A 27,652-nucleotide genomic window follows, 5' to 3' on the forward strand; every position below is an offset into this window, starting at 1 on the left:
GTATTGCTTTAATAATTCTGTACGTGTAATTCATTATATTGACACACAGATACGAGTTTTTGTTTCCAGAATAACTTTACATTTGAAAATATTACAACAAATTTGTGTCTGGATTTTTTAAAATGCATTTCCAAAAATATAACTAAAAAACACATAGTTGTTGAAGATCAAAGTTTATTATAATCAAGCAGATAAGATCATTTTTGCGTAAAAACTACGCAATGCGCAAAGCGTGACGCACAGTTGATGTTCTCGGAGCAGGCGCCGCGTCATCATCTGACCGAGTGTGGGGCGGCACCAGGAAGACGCAGCTGATATGACAGACAGTAAATAAACTCGTTTGAAAAGAAAACTTCAATGAGCAGCTTGCAATAACGCATCATTCATCAAATAAACACCGCGTCCTGGTGAGTAATTCCACTTGGTTTATAGCATTTAATGACTTGCACGTTTTAAAAAGAGCAAATTTCTTTACGCTAATCCAGCTAGCGGGCTAGCATCTGTCACTTGAGGCCTTTTAGCAGATAAACGCGATGTGTTTCATTATAGTTCACCAAACACATGTATTCAATCCGATGTACTATTTAAACATCTGTTCGTGCATGTTTGCGCAGCTGACAAACAATAAATATACACACATCAATACCACAACAAACAAAAAGACAAATGCTCACAGATTTGCGTCTTGTTCTCAGTCAAACAGGTTTCATGTTAGTGTCTTGCTCAAGTTATTTCTTGTCAGTTCGGTACATTTGACTAATGTTTGCGTCATTTCTTATTACGTTTTGCTGGTGTTTGACAGATTTCTTATAAGTCAAGTAGTTTAACTGATGTTTGGGTCATTTCTTATACAGTAGCACTGGTGTTTGGGTCATTACATTACCTTTAAAGCTGCATCCTGTGAGTGGTTGCTATGGAGGAGACGAACAGAGAGGCTGTTGCTACGGCCGTCCAGAGGGTCGCCGGGATGCTGCAGCGGTCCGATCAGCTGGATAAAGTGGAACAGTACAGACGCAGAGAGGCGCGCAAGAAAGCATCTGTAGAGGCCAGGTTAAAGGTGACCCTCTTTTCATTTTTAACTTTTGATTTCTTTTTAATGTCTGTAAATTAAATGCACAATCATTCATTCGATGAATTCACTGAAAGCTTATACAACTTAAAGTAAAGCAACCCTTCATCTTCATCACTCCATCAGGCAGCGATTCAGTCCCAGTTGGACGGGGTACGAACAGGCCTCACGCAGCTGCACAATGCACTGTGCGACGTGAAGGACATCCAGACCTCGCTTGCAGACGTCAGTAAGGACTGGAGGCAGAGCATCAACACTATAGAGAGTCTGAAGGATGTGAAAGATGCCGTGGTCCAACACAGTCAGTTGGCGTCAGCTGTGGAAAACCTTAAAAACATTTTCTCGGGTGAGTTGTGTCATCAATATAGAATAATTGTGGGTATGAACATGTATGATGTGATGTATTTTTGCATATTCCCACAGTTCCTGAGATCGCACGAGAGACTCAAGAGTTGATCGAACAGGGCAATCTGCTTCCAGCTCACCGCAGGCTAATGGACCTGGAGTGTTCACGAGACGACCTCATGTACGAGCAGTACCGTATGGACAGCAAGAACGTCCACGACATGAACCTGATTCGTTGCTACTTCGGCGAGGTTCAGGGCCTTTCGGATGAACTCTCCAAACAGCTCTGGATGGTCCTCCAGCGCGCCATGGTCACCGTGCGGCGCGATCCTACCATGCTGGTGTCAGTGATTCGAATCATCGAGCGCGAAGAGAAGATCGATCGCAAAATGCTGGACCGCAAGAAGCAGATGGGGTTCATCCCACCCGGACGACCCAAGTGCTGGAAAAATCGAATGAACGAAGTCTTGGAAGGCACGGTGAGCGCCCGCATCGAGGGCACGCAGTCTGAGACTCGCGAATCCGACAAGATGTGGCTAGTGAGGTTGTTGGAGCTCACCAGGAAGTACGTGCTGGATGATCTGATCGTGGTGAAGAACATGATGGTGCAGTGCTTTCCTCCACACTACAACACATTCCAGGTGTACCTCGATCTCTATCATAAATCTGTGTCCGCGCGCGTTCAAGAGCTGGCGGCAGAAGATCTGGAAGCCAATGAGATTGTTTCTCTTCTCACCTGGGTCCTCAACACGTACAAAAGGTGGGATGCTGAAGTCAAGTGCTTTTATCAGTGCATTATAGATTGTTATTGTGTGTTCTGGTCCATCAAGTTTTTACACACCAGCTTTGTATTGCCTTTGCTTTGTGCATAAGACACTCTTCTTATGTGGGTTCAAGTCATTTATGATGTAGAGAAGAAAAGTTAATTTGGATTGAATCTTTGCATCTTCAATTTCTCTTAGATTCATTTGGCGAGGTGCTGAGATGGCGAATCATGTGATATAATATTCATCATATTAAAGGCGTTGCGATGCAATATGTTGTAGTACTGTAAAGCAAGGCAATATATTGGGGTATTTCCTAGGTTAGGATATAATTTTAGGAAAGCTAGGTAACACTTTACTTGAAGGGGTGTACGTAAGGCTGACATGACATGTGTCATGAACATGAAGGAGATTTTACACTGCAAAAAGATATTTTCAAGAAAAAAAATCTTAGTATTTTTGTCTTGTTTTCAGTAAATTTTGTTAAAAATTCTTAAATTAAGATGGTTTTTCTTGATGAGCAAAACGATCCAAGAATATAAGTCTAGTTTTTATACCAAAAATATCAAATTTAAGTGCTTTTTTGCATAAAACAAGCAAAAAATCTGCCAATGGGGTAAGCAAATTTGAATTTAGTGTTTAAGAAACATTTTTTTGCTTGTTTTATGCACAAAAGCACTTAAATTTGATTATTTTTGGTCTAAAAACTAGATTTATTTTCTTGCGTTGTTTTGCCCATCAAGAAAAAGCATCTTAATTTAAGCATTTTTAGATATTTTTACTGAAAATAAGACAGAAATACTAAGTGTATGCACTGCAAAACATGAATGTCTGTCTTAGTATTTTTGTCTTGTTTTCTAATATAAATATCTGAAAATTCTTAAATTGAGATATATTATCTTGTAAAGCAAGATATATTAAGCAATACTATCTTGTTATTAAATCTTGTTTATTGAAATAAATGATGAAAATCAAGAGGTTTCTTACTTAAAATAAGTCAAAATATCTGCCAGTGCAGTAAGGAAAATAAACTTAATTTCAACTTAATTCAAGTTGATTTTTCTTACTGCACTGGCAGATATTTTTACTTATTTTAAGTAAGAAACCTCTTGATTTTCATCATTTATTTCAATAAACAAGAATTAATATCTTAAGCCACTTGCTAACAAGTAAATGTATCTCAATTTAAGAATTTTCATATATTTATATTAGAAAAAAGACAAAAATACAAAGTAAGACAAAAAAATATTTTTTTTTTTGCAGTGTGACAACTGTCATTAAAGGCACACCATGGAACTTTTTGGCCATTAGGGGGTGCTAGACATGTATTTTTCATGTCTTGCTTCCCTAGAGGCCACAAGCGCCGCAGCACTGTCGCAAAGGAAAAGAAGACAACTCTGTAGGTCACAAAGTGTGCCTTCCAGCATTTCATGTGTCATATAATATAATTTCATGGGTTTTATTTTCATCAAACGCCAAAAAAACGGGTAGCTCACGTTTACAAGCCAGATGTAACGGTGGTTGCTTGGTTAGTTTATATTTAAAAAAATGTGCCCTAAAGGGAAATCGAACCGGATCGCCCGTGTTGTAGGTCCATGATGCCACCACATCACCAGAATGTCACGTGATATAAGAGTCTCTCTCTCTAAACTCTCCAAGTAGCCTCCAGTAAAATTCACGTAAAAAATTGTGTTCAGGCACCAGACAGGACTTATATATGCAAACATTATAACATTACTTCCTTGTACAAAAGCATGAGGGCCAAGTTGGCATCGGTCAGAAACCCCTCCTCCTCCTTTAGTTCATGCCAGCAAGCGAACGCTGGCCCAATATAATTGATCCTCGTCCTTCTTTTTATTTTGTCACTCCCTCGTTTTTTCTTTCTGGTCTCCTCAGACAAAACCTTGGGTTTCTTTGTCTTAGTTGCTGCTTCAGCCATGAAAAAAACATCAGGAAAATAAATAGGAGCAGTCTCACGTCCGAATTTAAGGAAGTGAAGAAAGTGACGTATGTTGTAAAGCAGATTTTTGTAGTTTTTTTGTTTTGTGCTCCGGTTACTACCCGAAACCCCAAAAGTTTAAAAGTACGAGTAAAAGCAATACAGACACCGTCAGGCTATGGTGGACTTGTCATTCAACCTATTTTAAGTCGATGTACCATCACAAGGGTCTTGAAAATATATTATGAAGGTTGAAAAACTACAAAGTGTCACTTTAAGTAATGCAAATATAACATTGTTTGAGATGTCTTTGTTATGACAAATTGACATAAACCAATACATCATAACTTTTCATAAATCTATCATAAACATGACATAGCAGAATAATGATCAAACTTAAGAAACTACCTAGCTTTATGGGTTAACATTACATTAAACTGTTATTTAAAGGTCATTAAGTGTTAATACTATGTCAATTTATTTTAAATACCTTAACAAAATGCAAAAGACATGTTAAATGATTATATTTAACTTTATGTATGTGCACATAAAAACTGACAACTAACAGAACTTTTTTCAGAGGGTTCTAAAATTTTATGACATAGAAGAAAAAACAATTTAATTAAATATTTTAATGTAAATAACAGTTTTTCCAGTGATATGAACCCAACGCTGCATGGCTTAACCCACTATTCATTTAATTATAGGTGAATTGGTTTCCGAATGCAATCAAATATAATTTTATCTAATATTAATATAATTATAATTATTATTATAATTATTATTATTGGATTATCAAAAGATTTCTTCTTAAACACATGGAAGAAACGTAAAAAAACCATTATGAACTGAAGAATATTCATGATGTTGTTATAAAACTATTTGATAGAGTATTAACACTTAATGACATTTTAATGACAAATTATATTCGTACCACTGGTAAAAAGTGTTCAGTTAAAAAGTTGTGATAACAAAGACATCTCAAACAATGTCATATTTGCATTAAAAATTACACAACTGAACGAATGACACTTAATGACAGTTGTCATAAACGTTTACAAAATCTCCTTCAAGTTTATGGCATGTGTCATGTCAGTCTTACGAACACCCCTACAAGTAAATTGTTATCTGAAGCTGTCATTGAGAACACACCACCATATTCAATTCAATTCAATTCAATTTTATTTATATAGCGCTTTTCACAAAAGTCAATTGTTTCAAAGCAGCTTTACATAAATAGAAGCAGTGAAAAGCACAGAAAACGACAGATAGCACAACAAAATACATGATAGCATGAGCAGTTAAATTTGCTGCGGCTATGACTCAATATTATAATTGCACGTATTACTAAAGCAACGTATAGAAGAGGAAGCTAAGTAAAGCCCAAAAAGGCTGCCTCCCCGGGGTGAAAAACCCCCTAGGAGAAAAAAAACCCCCGGGCTTTTATCCGAGGAAAAATAAGTCCTAGGAGGGAAAAACCCTTGGGAGAACGGAAATGGAGATTTAGCGGAGATTAAGCGGTTCTGCCGGTGATCGTTTGTCAGGTATCAGCTGGGCATAACGTTGAAGGACAGCCAGTAGATCAGAGGTGTGTCGACTTTCACATCTACCGGGACTGGGTCTGTTTGTCTCGTCCTCGGGTCGAGGACGAGACAGGGAGAGAAAAACAAAATCGTATTAGCGTAGCGGCCGTTCATATGTATTGAAGTGTCACACAGTGATGTGGTTTAACTCAGCTTAGTTCCAGACAGACTAAATATTGCGGCATAATTATGTTATCCACAGTTGAGGATTTAGCAAATTGGGGGCCCAATGCGAGGGTATATATGGTAAATAAGGGTCGCCTTCCGATCTTTAAGAGAAAATGAAACCTGACGACCCGTTTGACTAAGGCCTAAAGCCCCACTGTCGTCGTTAATGCAGGTTCAGTGGCAAACGGGTCTATATTGTATACCATTTACAGGACCAGGAGAAAACGCCAAAAACATCGCAACCCGACCATACGTGTTAACCCGTTTGACTAAGGCCGGAAGCCCCACTGTCGTCGTTAATGCAGGTTCAGTGGCAAACGGGTCTGTATGGCATACTATTCACAAGACACACGAAAGCGCGAAAATCGCAACCCGACCATACGTGCCAACCCGTTTGACTAAGGCTGGAGGCCCCACTGTCGTCGTTAATGCAGGTTCAGTGGCAAACGGGTCTGTATGGCATACTATTCATAAGACTTACGATAGCGCCAAAATCGCAACCCGACCATACGTGCCAACCCGTTTGACTAAGGCTGGAGGCCCCACTGTCGTCGTTAATGCAGGTTCAGTGGCAAACGGGTCTGTATGGCATACTATTCACAAGACACACGAAAGCACCAAAATCGCAACCCGACCATACGTGCCAAACCGTTTGACTAAGGCCGGAAGCCCCACTGTCGTCGTTAATGCAGGTTCAGTGGCAAACGGTGGCAAACTATTTAATGCAATTCATTTTAAGTGTTCATGCAGAAAAGGTTTTTATTTATTTATTTGGTTGGTCTGTGTTATGACCGTGAGTGCTTTGTTCCGTGAAAAAAAAACTATTGCGAGTTAAGAACCTTTACTAGACAAATTATGCGAATGCTTTTTTGAAGAGAAAAGTTTTAAGTCTAGATTTAAAATGATCGACTGTGTCTGATTCTCGGACATCGGTTGGTAAATCATTCCAGAGCTTAGGGGCTAAGTAGGAAAAGGATCTTCCACTTTTACACACTTTTGATAGTCTAGGGATAATCAATAGGCCAGAATTTTGCGACCGTAGTGTGCGTGATGGATTGTATTCTGATAGTAATTCTCTAAGATATGAGGGTGCTAAGCCATTTAAAGCTTTGTAGGTGATTAGTGATATTTTAAATTGGATGCGATATTTAACTGGTAGCCAGTGTAAAGATGCCAGAATTGGGCTTATGTGGTCATACTTCTTAGATCGAGTAAGTACCCTTGCAGAAGCGTTTTGAACTAGCTGAAGCTTGTTGATCTGATTTGAATGGCATCCCCCGAGTAGCGAGTTACAATAGTCTATTCTAGAGGTCATAAAAGCATGAATAAGCTTCTCTGCGTCAGATGTAGACAGTATATGGCGTATTTTTGAGATATTTCTAAGATGGAAGAATGCTGTGCGGCAGACGTTGGCGATATGACTATCAAAGGATAAGTTGCTGTCGAACATCACACCTAAGTTCCTAACCGTGGAAGATGGCACCACAGTACAGCCATCTATGTGCAATTTGTAATCTGACATATTATGTTTGTAGCAATTTGGTTCAATAATAAGTACCTCTGTCTTATTGGAGTTGAGCTTAAGAAAGTTATGCGCCATCCAGTCACTAACATCGCTAATGCAGTCTTTTAGCTTAGAAAACGTGTGTGTTTCGCTGGGATGCGAGGAGATGTAAAGCTGGGTATCATCCGCATAGCAGTGAAAACTTATGTTATGTTTCCTGATAATGTCTCCTAGGGGTAACATGTATAACGAGAACAGGATAGGACCTAAAACTGATCCCTGCGGTACACCGTATTTAACCAGGGAGTGATATGACTCTTCCTCATTTACATAAACAAAGTGATAGCGATTGGTTAGATATGACCTAAACCAGGCTAGCGCCTGACCACTGATACCAACATAGTTTTCTAGTCTATTGAGTAGGATTCTGTGGTCTATTGTGTCAAATGCTGCACTAAGGTCTAGTAATATAAGAATTGAGATTTCACCACGATCGGATGTTAATAGGAGGTCATTTGTAACTCTAAGCAACGCTGTCTCTGTGCTATGGTGGGGCCTGAATCCTGATTGGAACTTTTCATATGTACTATTATTTGTCAAGAATGTGCGTAACTGGCTTGCCACTACCTTTTCTAATATTTTCGAAAGAAAAGGGAGATTTGAGATTGGTCTAAAGTTATTAAGTTCTCCTTGGTCAAGCTGTGGTTTTTTAATCAGCGGTTTAATAACTGCTAGTTTGAAAGCTGTTGGAACGTATCCTATTTCTAGCGATGAGTTAAAGATATTTAGAACCGGGGTTGACACTACAGGGAATACTTCTTTAAGTAGTTTTGTGGGAACGGGGTCTAATATACAGGACGATGATTTGGATGATGTGACTAGTTTAGAGAGCTCATCTATTGTAGTAGGTTTAAATGAATCAAGATGTTCGTATGGTAGTCTAGTGTTAAGTGAACTAATGGGTAGAGTGGTGGCTGCCTGGGTAGCTACGATGTTTTCCCTAATAGCCGAAATTTTGTTAGAAAAGAAGTTCATGAAGTCGTTACTATTGTGTTGAAGTTTACTATTGGTTTCTGTTTGTTCTTTGTTTCTAGTCAGTTTCGCAACTGTGCTAAAGAGGAAACGAGGGTTATTATGATTCTCATTTATAAGCTTGCTAAGATATGTAGATCTGGCGGTTTTAATAGCCTGTCTGTAGTGTTTAACACTCTGTTTCCATGCTGCGCGCCATACTTCTAACTTTGTGCTTCTATAATTTCTTTCCATTTTTCTAGCTGCCTTTTTAAGGGCTGCTGTGTGATGGTCATACCATGGAGCTGGCGGTTTTTCTTTGAATCTCTTTTTTCGAATGGGAGCAACGGCATCCAATGTGTTAGAACAGACATTGTTTAGGTTTTCTATTTCAATATCTAGATCGTCACAGTTATCTGCTACATGTTTCATTTGGGACAGGTCTGGAAGAGTGCTAATAAAGCTATCTTTGGTGGTGGAAATAATTGTTCTGGCTAGTCGGTAGCATGTTGTAGATTGAGTGATCCTATCTAGAAGTACAGTGTATGACACAAGGTAATGGTCAGAAACTGCATCACTCTGAGGTGATATTTCGACGTCATTAATATTGAGTCCGAGTGACAGAATTAAGTCTAATGTGTGATTACGAGTATGCGTTGGTCCTGTCACGTTTTGTCTAATATTGAGAGAATTTAGAACATCTATAAACGCACGTCCTAACGCGTCTTTTGGGTTGTCCACATGGACATTAAAATCACCAACAATAAGAGCTTTATCTACAGTGACTACAAGCTCAGATAGGAAATCTGCTATTTCATTAAGGAAATCTGCATGGTGGCCCGGTGGTCTATAGATTGTCGCTAAAGCAAAAGAAAGCTGTTTGTGGTTACGATCAGTTAATTCCATATTTAACAACATTACTTCAAATGATTTAAATTTTAGCTCAGATTTTTGGTTTACTTTAAAAATTGTGTTGTATATTGTAGCTACACCACCCCCTCTCCCCTTTAATCGAGGTTCGTGTTTATAATAATAGTCTTGTGGGGTGGATTCATTTAAACTAATGTAGTCGTCTGCTTTAAGCCAGGTTTCTGTTAAACAGAGTACATCTAAGTTTTGGTCTGTAATTATTTCATTGACAATAGGTTCTTTATTGGTAAGCGATCTAATGTTAAGAAGGCCGAATTTTAACATTCGAGATTCATCTGTTAATGTATTGTTTTCTAATTTTATTTGAATCAGATTTGTACCAGATGTAACAAGCGGTGCCGTGTATTTATTTGTTTGGGGAACAGATACAGTTGAAATGTGCTGATATTTCGGTAAGATTGACTCGAAGTGCTGGGATATAAGTGGTCTTGACATATCACGGCAGCTAACAGATGGACGGTTAAGCCGATCCGTCTGTTTCCTGACCTGGACCCTGGATAGTCAGACTATATCAGAATTAAGACTATTGATCAGATTTTTAATGAGTATAGCACTTCCTTCCGATGACGGATGAAGGCCATCTCGGGTTAGGAGAAATGGTCTTCCCCAGAAATGCTTCCAATTGTCTATAAACCCTACGTTATGCTGAGGGCACCACTTTGACATCCATCCATTGAGAGACACTAATCTACTATGTGTTTCATCTCCCCGGTAGGCGGGGAGGGGACCAGAGCATATTACATTGTCTGACATTGTTTTTGCAATTTCACACATCTCCTTAAATATTATCTTTGGTGATTTCCGACTGGCGGAGCCTAGTGTCATTCGTGCCGGCGTGAATAACAATCTTAGAAAACTTCCGCTTAGCATTTGCCAGCACTTTAAGTTTGGATCTAATGTCAGACGTTCTGGCTCCCGGTATACAGTCGACTATGGTGTTTGGTGCCTCAATGTTAGTGTTCCTGAGTATAGAATCTCCAATGACCAGGGCACTTTTAAAAGGTGTTTCAGCTGGTATACTCCTTAGGGGATCGAATCTGTTAGAAATTGTCGTTACGTTATGGGTCTTAGAAGGACGCCTTATATGACTATGCCGCCTAACAGTCACCCAGTTTGACCGCCGACTTGACTCTGATGACGGAACCGAGCCATGTGTATTTTGATAAACACTATGCGCGCTCGATACAGTATTTGTAATATTTATATTAGCATCTGATGTCGGAACCGAGCCATTAGTCTTTTCGCTCGATAGATTATTTGCGACAGTAACATTAGCGGTTTTGCTATCCTCAACTAGCGTTCGGATGCGCGATTCTAGTTCAGCAACCTTCTCCGTTAACCTTAATACTTCAATACACTTAGTGCATGTAAACCCCTCTATGCTAACAGCAGAAGCTAAACTATACATGTGGCAAGTAGTACATGTTACAATAACAAGCGGAGTCTTACCGCTTTCATGCTGGGCGATGGCGTCTTCGTTTACCCGAACGCGGTCCCCGGAGCTGCATCGCGTGGGGTGTTCGGTTGTGACACGCCTCGGTCGCCTGCGAACGTCTGGGGCCAGGGTGATGTTTGGCTTGTTGAATCTGCGAAGGCCGGGCAGCGGTTCCTCCACAGCTTCCCGATCGCTTTCATGTCGTTCACGGTCCGTGAAGCTGCATCGCGTGGAATGCATGTTTGTTGCTCGCTTGTGGACGTCGGAAGGCAGGGTGAAGTGGGCGCTGTACCTCGCCTTGGATCTGCTAAAACCGGGAAACAACTCCTCCACAGCTTCCCGCTCAGGTGAGGATAGGTCAGAAAAGCATATATCAGATGAATCCGCCATTAGATCGGAAAATGCTAGCTTCAGCCTCCACCGTGTGGATGCTAGCGGGCTATATGCTAACACTGGGTGTTTATTAGTGATAAATAGTTTCACGTGGTAGTAATGCTCAATAATCGTCACGGTTAAGTATTCCTATGTAAAACTAATAAGTTATATTATATAAATAGGAATAAGATGGTAAAAATAAAGCTTTTAGACGATGAACTCGACGGAGCTACGATGCAGGATCTGTTCAGCGTGACGTCACAAACCGGAAGTCATGTGTATGTGTAATTGAGTTATGCAAACCTAAGCAAAAATTTGCGGCACACTCCTGTGGGAGTACTTCCTGTCAGCTGTTAAGTTCAGAGATAGGAACAATGCTATCAAGTGGTCGGGATGTAAACTCCAAATGAAAAAACTGTCATGATCTTGTATGATTTTTATTAAAAAAATATTGATATTGCATTTTTGAGAATTGATACAGTATTGTCAAACAAAGTATTATGTTAGTCACTTTTATCAATATTTTCTAATGTGATGTCTCATTCTTACTCCGGCAGTGTGGAGATGATGGGTCACCCCGATCTTCAGCCCGAATGTGACTTGCAGCAGTTGGAGCCGCTGTTACCCGAACATGTGGTGGATGATTTGCTAGGCAAATACCTCAAGACATTTACTGTGAGTAACACTGAATAATGTAAAACCCTGTTTGTTGTTTATATTTCATGAATTTGTTTTGTATATTTTAAAACCTTTTATTTGAGCATTCAGGCCTGCAAACACGTTTAAGATATTAGTGGGTCAATAACAAAACGGTTTGGCAAGATGAGAAATATATATTTTTTAAACTTTTACTTTATATTTATTTCGATGCACATAGTGTATTGTTTATGTTAATTTTATGCAATAAAAAATACCTTTGCACCATTTTTATGAACGTTAAGACTGTATGGACCTCAGGGCCGGCCCTAGGCATAAGCGAACTAAGCGGCTGCTTAGGGCCCCCTGGCTTGCTTTTTGAAACGCAAGAGACGCGTTTCAAAAAGCAAGCAACAAGCGTACATTAAGTCTTTCTGTTCTTGACAGGGCACATACACACAAAATGATCTCACATTATTCTTTTTCTAATAAAAACATTTGTTTATGTCTTAAGTGTATGTATAGATTACAGTCAAAAACCAGTCTGTGCTTATTTGTTCTTAAAGAGACAGTAACCTCAATTAACCTACTTAAGTCTGTGTCATTAATGTTAATCAAACAACCCAAGACAAAGAGAAAATCACTTGTGTAGCTCTAAAAAAAAATTATAATTATATTTAATTTATACATAAAATGTGAAGATTCATTTGATTCAATTTCTGTACTTAATGCTAATTTTAGATCTTACTTAATGTGCAAATTTGTTCTTTTTTAAAAATGTTTGTAATTTCATTATTTGTTATTAGATTTTTCACACCCCTTTTTTTGCTAATCCGAAAAATGATCCGATCTGCGCCTCAAAAAACGTAATGTTATACGAACCGTCAGTTTTGTGATCCGTCACATGATTATAGATATCAGTTTAAGTTGGAGAAAACAGCTGAATGTTTTGTGACAGTTTGTATTCAGAAGTTTAAGAGTAAAGTATTTTATTTAAGTATCAATTTTTTATTTATTTTGTACTAATACATAACCTCACTGTGTTCATTTATAATGTAACATTATAGCGTGACATTTGTATCAAAAATATTGACTCCAAGTGGTGGGAGTGGGGCCCCCAAATCAAATTCTGCTTAGGGCCCCCAAGAGGTTTGGGTCGGCACTGATGGACCTGAAAATGTCATTGTGTAACCCCCAAATGCGCCGAAGAATGTGAAAAATTAAATTCTTTATACACCTTGATGGAATGTAAGCTTAATCATAAAAAACATTTTAAAATATAATTTTATTAAATATTTATAAATGTAAATTTTAAAGTGTTTTTTGTAATATTTGTCCTGACTATGCTGAAAACAGCTCCGTTTTCTAAATGATCTTTGACAAATGATGTAAAAAATGTATAAAAAAATCATATAATATTTTATTTTTATGTTGATTATATACTTTTTATGAATATATTTATAATTTCATTTAAAAAAAAATACTAGTTCAGTGTTTCCCACAGATCTGAAATTTACTTGTGGTGGTAGCTGGTGAAAAGGGCAATCATTATTATCCACCGACAAAAAATGGTCTACTATACATGTAACAAAGAACTAATAATGTGTGACACAACACAATACTTTGATTTATAAAACATTCATATTAATTTCACATTATAGTTCATTAATCTAACCACCCCAAACTTTTTTTGCCATAAACAAAGCTGACACTGTTTGTCAAAGCACCACGAAAACACTTGATGTTTTTGCACTGATATATGAAGCAATTTGATGACCCCTTTTATCAAACTCAATTATATACAATACTATGTATACTATAGCCTATATAGACAGTGCAGGTCTATAGATTATAAATGTGACTGATGTTATAATGTTAATAACTTCTATAAGATGCACTTTTACTGCTTCTGCTTACTATTTCTCTTTTGCCGATTAAAAAAAGCTTAATCCACTAATTATTTCAGATTTAAAAGTCTACTTGCTGTCCCGATGACAGACTTTACATTACAGCTTTGCGTTTTTTATATCCTGAGTCAGCTAGAGCTTTGCTCATTCAGTATTAGCACTGCTTTTTGCTACAATCTCTGTGAAAACTGTTTAGATTTTAGTAAAGATATTGTCTATTAAAAGTAAGATTATTAAAAAATGGGATAAAGAAAATGAAGCGGCACGTGGTCGTGACAAGAGCCAGTTGCTATCGCCATAGAAACCGGAGGCACGCTAAAACAGCACTCGAGCTTTAGCGCAGTAGCGCTCAAGGCCGTTCTCCGATCGACTCGGGTTTTACACACAATATTAATCAGACTTGGGACCCGAAGTAATAAACTAGGACCGACCCGGACCCATCTGACCATTTAAAATATAAACCCGGAACCGTACGGGTCCCGCGTCCTCAGTGAAGAAAGACCTCTAATGGTAAAACTCTGCTCAAGTTCAGAAACATGAAAGGATACAATGTGACACTGAGGTTGCTTCGCGTCGCGCCCAATTCATAGAGAAACAGAGAGCATGTGAACGGACACTCAGCCGGAGAGACACAACGTGCTTGCACGCAAAATGAAGCCAACTTAGATGCTATAAACACATATGCACATAAGCATATGCGACCATTTTGGTCGCAGTGTGTTCCCTGGCTGCTCCGTATGTGCTGCTGCAGTTGATCCAGTTTGCCGCGCTGGATGATGAGTTTATGATGCGTGCATCATCTTCACGGTCACCCGACCCCCACCTCTCTCTCGCGCTCTCTCTCTCGCGCTCTCTCTCTCGCGCTCTCTCTTTCGCGCTCTCTCTCTCTCTCTCTCTCCAAAACACGGGTCATCCAGTCGAGTTCAGAAAATACGGAAATTCGTAAAGTGATTTTTTTTTACCTGGGCGGGTCGCAGTTTACTTGGGCGCAGCGCCCAAGTAGAGCCTATGTATGGGAAACACTGACTAGTTACACCACTGACACAGACCGGTTACACAACATTGACATTTTTGCAATTATCCCCCAAATATTCAAAATGAAATAAAACCAGAAATTTTTGACTTGGTCCTCAAAAAAGAGAATGTATGCAAGAAATCTGCAAATTTATTTTGAAATTTTAACCCTTTTACATTTAATTAAACCATACGGACACAAAATATTTAACGTCACGTAATTGACCCAAGTAAAAAAAGTACATATTTTTTAACATTTCACATGTAATGCAGTAAATTTGCTATTTTAGTTGAACATGTATATACTTTTTTCCTATCGTGTGTAGTCGAACATTACAGGCTGGCTGCGGAAAGCTCTGGAAACGGATAAGAAGGATTGGCAGAAGGAGACGGAGCCTGAGGCCGACCAGGACGGCTACTATCAGACCACCTTACCTGCCATTGTCTTCCAGGTGCAACATCTCAAAAAACAACAATACAATTTAAGATGATTGACAGAATGACAGAACAAACCAAACGCATGAACATCACACCAGGCTCACGCTAAAAGGCACCAATGTCATAGTCATTTAAAGAATTGAGATAAAAAATATTACTAGTTTAATTTATAAAAAGGTTCTTTCCGGGGTTACATTTTGGTTTATACAAAAGTTCTTCTTCATCTTCAGATGTTTGAGCAGAACCTTCAGGTTGCAGCTCAGATCAGCGAGATGTTTAAAGAGCAGGTGCTTAAAGTCTGTCTGAAGCAGATGAACTCATTCCTTGTAAGGTACTGTGGTCTCAATAAGAGCCCTTTGATTTGACACAAATCGTTATTAAGATGCTAGTTGAGTAACAGGTCACACATCTGCACGCAGGTACCGAGAGGAGGCCATCGCTTATAAGGACGAGCATCTGAAAGATCGCCAGAAGCCACAGTGCTACGTTCAGTACATGATCGCCATCATCAACAACTGCCAAACCTTTAAGTGAGTATCTCAACCAGTAAGGTTAAATCTGTCAAGTGCTCATTTACTCGCCCTCATACCAAATCGATATGCTAAGGTCATGGGTTCGAATGCACATGTGTAGCTAGAATGCACTGTAAGTTTGCCAGATGTATACATTGACTGTAATGTATTGTTTTAAGGGAGTCTATTAATAGTCTAAAGAGGAAGTATTCCCAGTCGACTGAACCCACCCAAAATGACGCTGCCATTGATAAACTCCTAAACGAAGTGGCCAAAGAAGGCTGTCAGTTCCTGCTGGATGAGGTTTTCCTGGACTTGGAGGTACACACGCCTGATGTCTTCTGCTGGTCGAGGTTAGCATGTTGAGTCGGATTGAATATTGACTCTGTTTCTCGTTCTCTGGACAGCATCACCTGAGCGAGCTCCTGACCCGGAAGTGGTTGACAGGCTCTCATGCGGTGGACACCATCTGTGTGACCGTTGAAGACTACTTCAATGACTTTGCCAAAATCAAGACGCCTTATAATCAGGTATACATGCTCAAAACCTGAGTTTTACTTATTATAACAAATTAGCAAAATCAGCTTTATAACAAGACCATAATTGGAGTTTGGATAAAAGCTAAATCTATATTTCTGGGGTTTTTTTTACGGTGCAATTTAATTGCTACTTTGGGTAAAATGCAGAGCTCATCAGTGTCACTTTTTACTCAGTCGTCCAATCACAGTCGAGGAGGGTCGGGACTAACATCACGCCAACTAACTGGCGCATTGTACAAGGACAAATAAACGAAACACAAGTATCATTGTTCAGAACATGTGAACTAGCTGAAACGGACACGGAGATCGGTGATTACATAACGGCTACCATAGTTGCAACATGCATTTGGAAAAGCGAGGTGCTAGAGAGCACTGTTCGTTTGAATGCAAAATACATTTCACCACTAGATGGGGGTAAATCCTACTTATTGTCCCTTTAATGCTTTGGTGGTCCCACTAGACCATGCAAAGATTTTTCGGACATTACTGGAAGATGGGCGGGAGCGCTTTATCAGTATAAGTTCTTTGGCTTCATCCATTTTTGCTTTTCAGTAGAGAAAAACGATTTTCTACTGGTCACATGTCTCAACGTAATACAAATTTGCAGGTCAGAGTTCACTTGAACTTTTGTAAGCTGCAAAATGAGAAATATTTTTCTATGAGCTTGTGTTTCTGGTCTGATGATTCGCATGGCTATGAATGAAGTCAGTGAAATGAAAAGTGTAGTGCGACCCCTTAAGTAATAGACACCACCGAAATGTATTCATGGTGCAAGCACATACTAAGTATCTGTTTCATACTGGTTATTTTACTATGGTTTATATATGGCTTATCCAATCAGATTTGAATCAGGTTTTATGATAATGTGTTATGTGTAAACCAGGAAATGACGAGTGATGCTCATCGGCGGGTGGTGGTGGAGTATCTGAAAGCCATCATGCAGAAGCGCATCTCATTTAAGAACGCTGATGAGAGGAAGGAGGGTGCTGACAGAATGAATAAAGAGGCGGATCAATTCAAATTCCTCTTCAGGAAACTCACCGCTGTGAGTCTTACCACACATCACATAAGACAATACATACTATATTATGTCCTATTGTGTATTTTTATATATACACCCATATGGCAAACATATATATTGCCAGAAATATCAGAAATATTTTAAAATATATTTGAATATACAAAAAATGGCCAAATATGGCTAATTGCTGCTGGAATATATTTTTATAATATATAAAAATGGCCAAATATGGCCATTATGTGTTAAATTATATTGTGAAATATACAAAAAATTGCCAATATGTGTTAAAATATATTCTGAAATATACAATAATGGCCAATATGTGCTGAAATATATTTTGAAATGTATAAATATGGCCAATATGTGTTAAATATATTCTGGAAAAAATGGCCAAATATGGCCAATATGTGCTTAAAATATATTGTGAAATATAAAAAAATAGCCAATATGTGCTGAAATACATTTTGAAATATAAAAAATGGCCAAATCTGGCCAATATGTGTTAAATATATTCTGAAAAAATGGCCAAATATGGCTGATATGTGCTTAAAATATATTGTGAAATATAAAAAAATAGCCAATATGTGCTGAAATACATTTTGAAATATAAAAAATGGCCAAATATGGCCAATATGTGGTAAAATATATTGTGAAATATAAAAAAAATAGCCAATATGTGCTGAAATACATTTTGAAATATAAAAAATGGCCAAATATGTGTTAAAATATATTCTGAAAAAATGGCCAATATGTGCTAAAATATATTCTGAAATATACAAAAAATGGCCAATATGTGCTGAAATACGTTTTGAAATATAAAAAATGGCCAAATCTGGCCAATATGTGTTAAAATATATTCTTAAATATACAATAATGGCCAATATGTGCTGAAATACGTTTTGAAATATAAAAAATGGCCAAATCTGGCCAATATGTGTTAAAATATATTCTTAAATATACAATAATGGCCAATATGTGCTGAAAGACATTTTGAAATATATAAATAGGGCCAAATATGTGTTAAAATATATTCTGAAAAAATGGCCAATATGTGCTAAAATATATTCTGAAATATACAAAAAATGGCCAATATGTGCTGAAATACATTTTGAAATATAAAAAATGGCCAAATATGTGTTAAAATATATTCTGAAATATACAAAAAATGGCCAATATGTGCTGAAATACGTTTTGAAATATAAAAAATGGCCAAATCTGGCCAATATGTGTTAAAATATATTCTTAAATATACAATAATGGCCAATATGTGCTGAAATACGTTTTGAAATATAAAAAATGGCCAAATCTGGCCAATATGTGTTAAAATATATTCTTAAATATACAATAATGGCCAATATGTGCTGAAATACATTTTGAAATATATAAATAGGGCCAAATATGTGTTAAAATATATTCTGAAAAAATGGCCAATATGTGCTAAAATATATTCTGAAATATAAAAAATTGCCAAATATGTGTTAAAATATATTCTGAAAAAATGGCCAATATGTGCTAAAATATATTCTGAAATATACAAAAAATGGCCAATATGTGCTGAAATACGTTTTGAAATATAAAAAATGGCCAAATCTGGCCAATATGTGTTAAAATATATTCTTAAATATACAATAATGGCCAATATGTGCTGAAATACGTTTTGAAATATAAAAAATGGCCAAATCTGGCCAATATGTGTTAAAATATATTCTTAAATATACAATAATGGCCAATATGTGCTGAAATACATTTTGAAATATATAAATATGGCCAATATGTGTTAAAATATATTCTGAAAAAATGGCCAATATGTGCTAAAATATATTCTGAAATATACAAAAAATGGCCAATATGTGCTGAAATACATTTTGAAATATAAAAAATGGCCAAATATGTGTTAAAATATATTCTGAAATATACAAAAAATGGCCAATATGTGCTGAAATACGTTTTGAAATATAAAAAATGGCCAAATCTGGCCAATATGTGTTAAAATATATTCTTAAATATACAATAATGGCCAATATGTGCTGAAATACGTTTTGAAATATAAAAAATGGCCAAATCTGGCCAATATGTGTTAAAATATATTCTTAAATATACAATAATGGCCAATATGTGCTGAAATACATTTTGAAATATATAAATAGGGCCAAATATGTGTTAAAATATATTCTGAAAAAATGGCCAATATGTGCTAAAATATATTCTGAAATATAAAAAAAATAGCCAATATGTGCTGAAATACGTTTTGAAATATAAAAAATGGCCAAATCTGGCCAATATGTGTTAAAATATATTCTTAAATATACAATAATGGCCAATATGTGCTGAAATACGTTTTGAAATATAAAAAATGGCCAAATCTGGCCAATATGTGTTAAAATATATTCTTAAATATACAATAATGGCCAATATGTGCTGAAATACGTTTTGAAATATAAAAAATGGCCAAATCTGGCCAATATGTGTTAAAATATATTCTTAAATATACAATAATGGCCAATATGTGCTGAAATACGTTTTGAAATATAAAAAATGGCCAAATCTGGCCAATATGTGTTAAAATATATTCTTAAATATACAATAATGGCCAATATGTGCTGAAAGACATTTTGAAATATATAAATAGGGCCAAATATGTGTTAAAATATATTCTGAAAAAATGGCCAATATGTGCTAAAATATATTCTGAAATATACAAAAAATGGCCAATATGTGCTGAAATACATTTTGAAATATAAAAAATGGCCAAATATGTGTTAAAATATATTCTGAAATATACAAAAAATGGCCAATATGTGCTGAAATACGTTTTGAAATATAAAAAATGGCCAAATCTGGCCAATATGTGTTAAAATATATTCTTAAATATACAATAATGGCCAATATGTGCTGAAATACGTTTTGAAATATAAAAAATGGCCAAATCTGGCCAATATGTGTTAAAATATATTCTTAAATATACAATAATGGCCAATATGTGCTGAAATACATTTTGAAATATATAAATAGGGCCAAATATGTGTTAAAATATATTCTGAAAAAATGGCCAATATGTGCTAAAATATATTCTGAAATATAAAAAATTGCCAAATATGTGTTAAAATATATTCTGAAAAAATGGCCAATATGTGCTAAAATATATTCTGAAATATACAAAAAATGGCCAATATGTGCTGAAATACGTTTTGAAATATAAAAAATGGCCAAATCTGGCCAATATGTGTTAAAATATATTCTTAAATATACAATAATGGCCAATATGTGCTGAAATACGTTTTGAAATATAAAAAATGGCCAAATCTGGCCAATATGTGTTAAAATATATTCTTAAATATACAATAATGGCCAATATGTGCTGAAATACATTTTGAAATATATAAATATGGCCAATATGTGTTAAAATATATTCTGAAAAAATGGCCAATATGTGCTAAAATATATTCTGAAATATACAAAAAATGGCCAATATGTGCTGAAATACATTTTGAAATATAAAAAATGGCCAAATATGTGTTAAAATATATTCTGAAATATACAAAAAATGGCCAATATGTGCTGAAATACGTTTTGAAATATAAAAAATGGCCAAATCTGGCCAATATGTGTTAAAATATATTCTTAAATATACAATAATGGCCAATATGTGCTGAAATACGTTTTGAAATATAAAAAATGGCCAAATCTGGCCAATATGTGTTAAAATATATTCTTAAATATACAATAATGGCCAATATGTGCTGAAATACATTTTGAAATATATAAATAGGGCCAAATATGTGTTAAAATATATTCTGAAAAAATGGCCAATATGTGCTAAAATATATTCTGAAATATAAAAAAAATAGCCAATATGTGCTGAAATACATTTTGAAATATAAAAAATGGCCAAATATGTGTTAAAATATATTCTGAAAAAATGGCCAATATGTGCTAAAATATATTCTGAAATATACAAAAAATGGCCAATATGTGCTGAAATACGTTTTGAAATATAAAAAATGGCCAAATCTGGCCAATATGTGTTAAAATATATTCTTAAATATACAATAATGGCCAATATGTGCTGAAATACGTTTTGAAATATAAAAAATGGCCAAATCTGGCCAATATGTGTTAAAATATATTCTGAAATATACAATAATGGCCAATATGTGCTGAAATACGTTTTGAAATATAAAAAATGGCCAAATCTGGCCAATATGTGTTAAAATATATTCTTAAATATACAATAATGGCCAATATGTGCTGAAATACATTTTGAAATATATAAATAGGGCCAAATATGGCCAATAATTGTGTCAAAATGTATTCTGAAAAAATGGCCAATATGTGCTTAAAATATATTGTGAAATATAAAAAAATGGCCAATATGTGCTAAAATATATTGTGAAATATACAAAAAATTGCCAATATGTGCTGAAATACGTTTTGAAATATAAAAAATGGCCAAATATGGCCAATAATTGTGTCAAAATTTATTCTGAAAAAATGGCCAAATATGGCCAATATGTGTTAAAATATATTCTGAAATATACAATAATGGCCAATATGTGCTGAAATACGTTTTGAAATATAAAAAATGGCCAAATCTGGACAATATGTGTTAAAATATATTCTTAAATATACAATAATGGCCAATATGTGCTGAAATACATTTTGAAATATATAAATAGGGCCAAATATGGCCAATAATTGTGTCAAAATTTATTCTGAAAAAATGGCCAAATATGGCCAATATGTGCTTAAAATATATTGTGAAATATAAAAAAATGGCCAATATGTGCTAAAATATATTGTGAAATATACAAAAAAATTGCCAATATGTGCTGAAATACGTTTTGAAATATAAAAAATGGCCAAATATGGCCAATATGTGTTAAAATATATTCTTAAATATACAATAATGGCCAATATGTGCTGAAATACATTTTGAAATATATAAATAGGGCCAAATATGGCCAATAATTGTGTCAAAATTTATTCTGAAAAAATGGCCAAATATGGCCAATATGTGCTTAAAATATATTGTGAAATATAAAAAAATGGCCAATATGTGCTAAAATATATTGTGAAATATACAAAAAATTGCCAATATGTGCTGAAATACGTTTTGAAATATAAAAAATGGCCAAATATGGCCAATATGTGTTAAAATATATTCTTAAATATACAATAATGGCCAATATGTGCTGAAATACATTTTGAAATATATAAATAGGGCCAAATATGGCCAATAATTGTGTCAAAATTTATTCTGAAAAAAATGGCCAAATATGGCCAATATGTGCTTAAAATATATTGTGAAATATAAAAAAAATTGCCAATATGTGCTGAAATATATTTTGAAATATATAAATATGGCCAATGTGTGTTAAAATATATTCTGAAAAAATGGCCAATATGTGTTAAAATATATTGTGAAATATACAAAAAATTGCCAATATGTGCTGAAATACGTTTTGAAATATAAAAAATGGCCAAATATGGCCAATATGTGTTAAAATATATTCTTAAATATACAATAATGGCCAATATGTGCTGAAATACGTTTTGAAATATAAAAAATGGCCAAATATGGCCAATATGTGTTAAAATATATTCTTAAATATACAATAATGGCCAATATGTGCTGAAATACATTTTGAAATATATAAATAGGGCCAAATATGGCCAATAATTGTGTCAAAATTTATTCTGAAAAAAATGGCCAAATATGGCCAATATGTGCTTAAAATATATTGTGAAATATAAAAAAAATTGCCAATATGTGCTGAAATATATTTTGAAATATATAAATATGGCCAATGTGTGTTAAAATATATTCTGAAAAAATGGCCAATATGTGTTAAAATATATTGTGAAATATACAAAAAATTGCCAATATGTGCTGAAATACGTTTTGAAATATAAAAAATGGCCAAATATGGCCAATATGTGTTAAAATATATTCTTAAATATACAATAATGGCCAATATGTGCTGAAATACATTTTGAAATGTATAAATATGGCCAATATGTGTTAAATATATTCTGGAAAAAATGGCCAAATATGGCCAATATGTGCTTAAAATATATTGTGAAATATAAAAAATAGCCAATATGTGCTGAAATACATTTTGAAATATAAAAAATGGCCAAATCTGGCCAATATGTGTTAAATATATTCTGAAAAAATGGCCAAATATGGCTGATATGTGCTTAAAATATATTGTGAAATATAAAAAAATAGCCAATATGTGCTGAAATACATTTTGAAATATAAAAAATGGCCAAATATGGCCAATATGTGGTAAAATATATTGTGAAATATAAAAAAAAATAGCCAATATGTGCTGAAATACATTTTGAAATATAAAAAATGGCCAAATCTGGCCAATATGTGTTAAATATATTCTGAAAAAATGGCCAAATATGGCCGATATGTGCTTAAAATATATTGTGAAATATAAAAAAAATAGCCAATATGTGCTGAAATACATTTTGAAATATAAAAAATGGCCAAATATGTGTTAAAATATATTCTGAAAAAATGGCCAATATGTGCTAAAATATATTCTGAAATATACAAAAAATGGCCAATATGTGTTAAAATATATTCTGAAATATACAATAATGGCCAATATGTGCTGAAATACGTTTTGAAATATAAAAAATGGCCAAATCTGGCCAATATGTGTTAAAATATATTCTTAAATATACAATTATGGCCAATATGTGCTGAAATACATTTTGAAATATATAAATAGGGCCAAATATGGCCAATAATTGTGTCAAAATTTATTCTGAAAAAATGGCCAATATGTGCTTAAAATATATTGTGAAATATAAAAAAATGGCCAATATGTGCTAAAATATATTGTGAAATATACAAAAAATTGCCAATATGTGCTGAAATACGTTTTGAAATATAAAAAATGGCCAAATATGGCCAATAATTGTGTCAAAATTTATTCTGAAAAAATGGCCAAATATGGCCAATATGTGTTAAAATATATTCTGAAATATACAATAATGGCCAATATGTGCTGAAATACGTTTTGAAATATAAAAAATGGCCAAATCTGGCCAATATGTGTTAAAATATATTCTTAAATATACAATAATGGCCAATATGTGCTGAAATACATTTTGAAATATATAAATAGGGCCAAATATGGCAAATAATTGTGTCAAAATTTATTCTGAAAAAATGGCCAAATATGGCCAATATGTGCTTAAAATATATTGTGAAATATAAAAAAATGGCCAATATGTGCTAAAATATATTGTGAAATATACAAAAAATTGCCAATATGTGCTGAAATACGTTTTGAAATATAAAAAATGGCCAAATATGGCCAATATGTGTTAAAATATATTCTTAAATATACAATAATGGCCAATATGTGCTGAAATACATTTTGAAATATATAAATAGGGCCAAATATGGCCAATAATTGTGTCAAAATTTATTCTGAAAAAATGGCCAAATATGGCCAATATGTGCTTAAAATATATTGTGAAATATAAAAAAATGGCCAATATGTGCTAAAATATATTGTGAAATATACAAAAAATTGCCAATATGTGCTGAAATACGTTTTGAAATATAAAAAATGGCCAAATATGGCCAATATGTGTTAAAATATATTCTTAAATATACAATAATGGCCAATATGTGCTGAAATACATTTTTAAATATATAAATAGGGCCAAATATGGCCAATAATTGTGTCAAAATTTATTCTGAAAAAAATGGCCAAATATGGCCAATATGTGCTTAAAATATATTGTGAAATATAAAAAAAATAGCCAATATGTGCTGAAATATATTTTGAAATATATAAATATGGCCAATGTGTGTTAAAATATATTCTGAAAAAATGGCCAATATGTGCTAAAATATATTCTGAAATATAAAAAAATGGCCAATATGTGCTAAAATATATTGTGAAATATACAAAAAATTGCCAATATGTGCTGAAATACGTTTTGAAATATAAAAAATGGCCAAATATGGCCAATATGTGTTAAAATATATTCTTAAATATACAATAATGGCCAATATGTGCTGAAATACATTTTGAAATATATAAATAGGGCCAAATATGGCCAATAATTGTCAAAATTTATTCTGAAAAAAATGGCCAAATATTGTGAAATATAAAAAAATAGCCAATATGTGCTGAAATATATTTTGAAATATATAAATATGGCCAATGTGTGTTAAAATATATTCTGAAAAAATGGCCAATATGTGCTAAAATATATTCTGAAATATACAAAAAATGGCCAATATGTGCTGAAATACATTTTGAAGTATATTTTAAAAATAAATGTATTTTAAAGCATTTATATTCCTGTTGCATTGGAATAAAAACTTTGTTTCAAAACATAACAGGTTATAAATATCATTTTATATAGTTCATTTTTGCAGTTGAAAATATAATTATATATACTTATACATTTTATACAAACCTTTATATTTTGGCAAAGAAAATATATATTTTGCCGTATGGGTTGTAAAATTTAGAAATGTGTTTGTTGCCCCTGAAATACATTTTGAAATATATATTAATATAGGCAGGTTAAAACTAAATATATTTTAAAAAATTCAAAAATATATTTCATTAATATATATATTTAAAACACATTTTTGGCCAAATATATATTTTTTGCAGTATGTTTAATTTCCCTATTTTCTGTTTTATTTTTTCTTCGCCTTGTAAAACTGCTTTGAAGCAATGAATCATTGTGAATAAAGCACTATGCAAATAAATGTGACTTGACAGCATCAGTCACTTGTGGAAGAGATGATGTTAAATCGTGTTTGTTTGTGCACAGGGGGAGGAGACGGACAGGTTGTGTGATTCAATCTCATCGATCGCAGAGGTCTTTAAATTGACAGACCCCGCGCTGCTCTACCTGGAGGTGTCAACCCTGGTGTCCAAGTATCCTGACATCAGGTTAGACATCAGATGATCATTTTTTTATGTTTCATTAATGCAATACCTATGCATTAATATTATTACTAATGCATAACCCAGCAAGCAATTCTAGTCATTTCACCATCTAGGTTAATCATAGCCCCCCTATAGTCTGGCTATGAGTAACCCACTTCTAGCCAAAAGAACCTTAAATTGGGTTACATGTTGTTCTTGCCAAAATATCTTGAGATTTCTGCTTTTCCATCATGTAAGCAAAGTCAACAGTGATTACAATGTGTTTGCTTTCATTTATTTATTTATTTATAGGCTATGGTTACACGTCTATAAAATGTTCACTGACAGCCCGAAGTTTGTTAGGATGTTGTTTAGTGGTCTTTTAAACACAAAAATGCTTGCTGGAAAGTTATACTGTTTAACATAAACTACCACGTTTTGACATGAAGACGACTTCTTTCTTTCCCTTTATTAGAGAGGAGCACATTGTGGCCTTGTTGGCTGTCCGTGGTGATGCCAGTCGCGAGATGAGGCAGATGATCATTGAAACTCTAAACCAAAACAAACCATCCACATCCTCCAATTATCAGCCCGTCTTCAGAGACATCACAGTGCCGACCATGACCATGACGACCATGACAGCCATGACCTCTATGAATGTACCTAAACTGCTTAAATAATCTAGAACCTTCATCAAGACACTAACAGGCCACAGAGGGAGCGTTGCTTCCCATAATGCACTTTAAAAAACAAATTGGCATTATACTTCCGGCTGAGGTCTGCGTAGACGTTGATAGAGAGTTTGATTTATGATGACTTGACGTACAAAAGACTTTGCAAGCATTGTTGCCTGACCTGTCTAAAACATTCATTAAAGGGACTTAAAATTGAATTTGTTTCTTCACCCTTGTGTCATTCCAAACATAACTCTCTTCTGTAGGACGCAAAGCAATATTTCTGTCATTTTCCAAATTGAAATTGAAATGAAAAGGATCATAAAGTCTTCTGAAGCAGTCAAATATCATCGGTGGTTTCATCATTGATCTCAATCCTGGTGTGATACGATACAAATAATAGGAAAGGGATCTCTGGAGTTGGTTATAATGATTGGAATGACACATTGATGAATGACTGCGTGAACGTTAACTTGAAATCACCTGGTTTCTTAAAGAAAAGGTTCACCCAAAGATAAGAAATAGCTTTCTAATGCTTTTGTGTAGTTCTTTCACGTGAATAATGTACAGTCACTTCCACTAAATGTGCTTCACATTTCATTTCAATAAACATCTGATGTTGATGGATGTCTGGGTGTTATATGGCCCATGACTTTCAGCATCTGCAACCCTACACGTACAAACAGCTTGCATGACCCTTCATTATTGTATATCTGCTCTCTGTTCATGTCAATGGAGCTGCTGATGTCCTGTATGCAGCTGTATTTGTTGTGTGGAAGATGAAGCCATTCAGATATCAGAAGTAGTTTTGCATATTATAGGAAGTGTTCAAAATTCTTAAACAATTTCTCACCGTTATGCCAT

General features: G+C 34.6%; 1 protein-coding gene across 1 annotated transcript; it reads left to right on the forward strand.

Annotated features, from left to right (window-relative positions):
• Positions 1-208: 208 nt before the first annotated feature.
• exoc3 (exocyst complex component 3) lies at positions 209-27,411 on the forward strand. Its single transcript, XM_065276702.2, has 13 exons — positions 209-407; positions 855-1,057; positions 1,196-1,415; positions 1,493-2,174; positions 11,681-11,798; positions 15,007-15,132; positions 15,349-15,449; positions 15,538-15,648; positions 15,810-15,951; positions 16,038-16,160; positions 17,053-17,214; positions 26,017-26,138; positions 26,590-27,411. The coding sequence occupies exons 2-13, from the start codon at positions 914-916 to the stop codon at positions 26,792-26,794; spliced, it is 2,256 nt and encodes a 751-aa protein (XP_065132774.1). The 5' UTR covers positions 209-407; positions 855-913; the 3' UTR covers positions 26,795-27,411.
• The last annotated feature ends 241 nt before the right edge of the window (positions 27,412-27,652 follow it).

This window comes from Paramisgurnus dabryanus, chromosome 6 (genome assembly GCF_030506205.2).
Source record: "Paramisgurnus dabryanus chromosome 6, PD_genome_1.1, whole genome shotgun sequence".
Taxonomy (NCBI): domain Eukaryota; kingdom Metazoa; phylum Chordata; class Actinopteri; order Cypriniformes; family Cobitidae; genus Paramisgurnus; species Paramisgurnus dabryanus.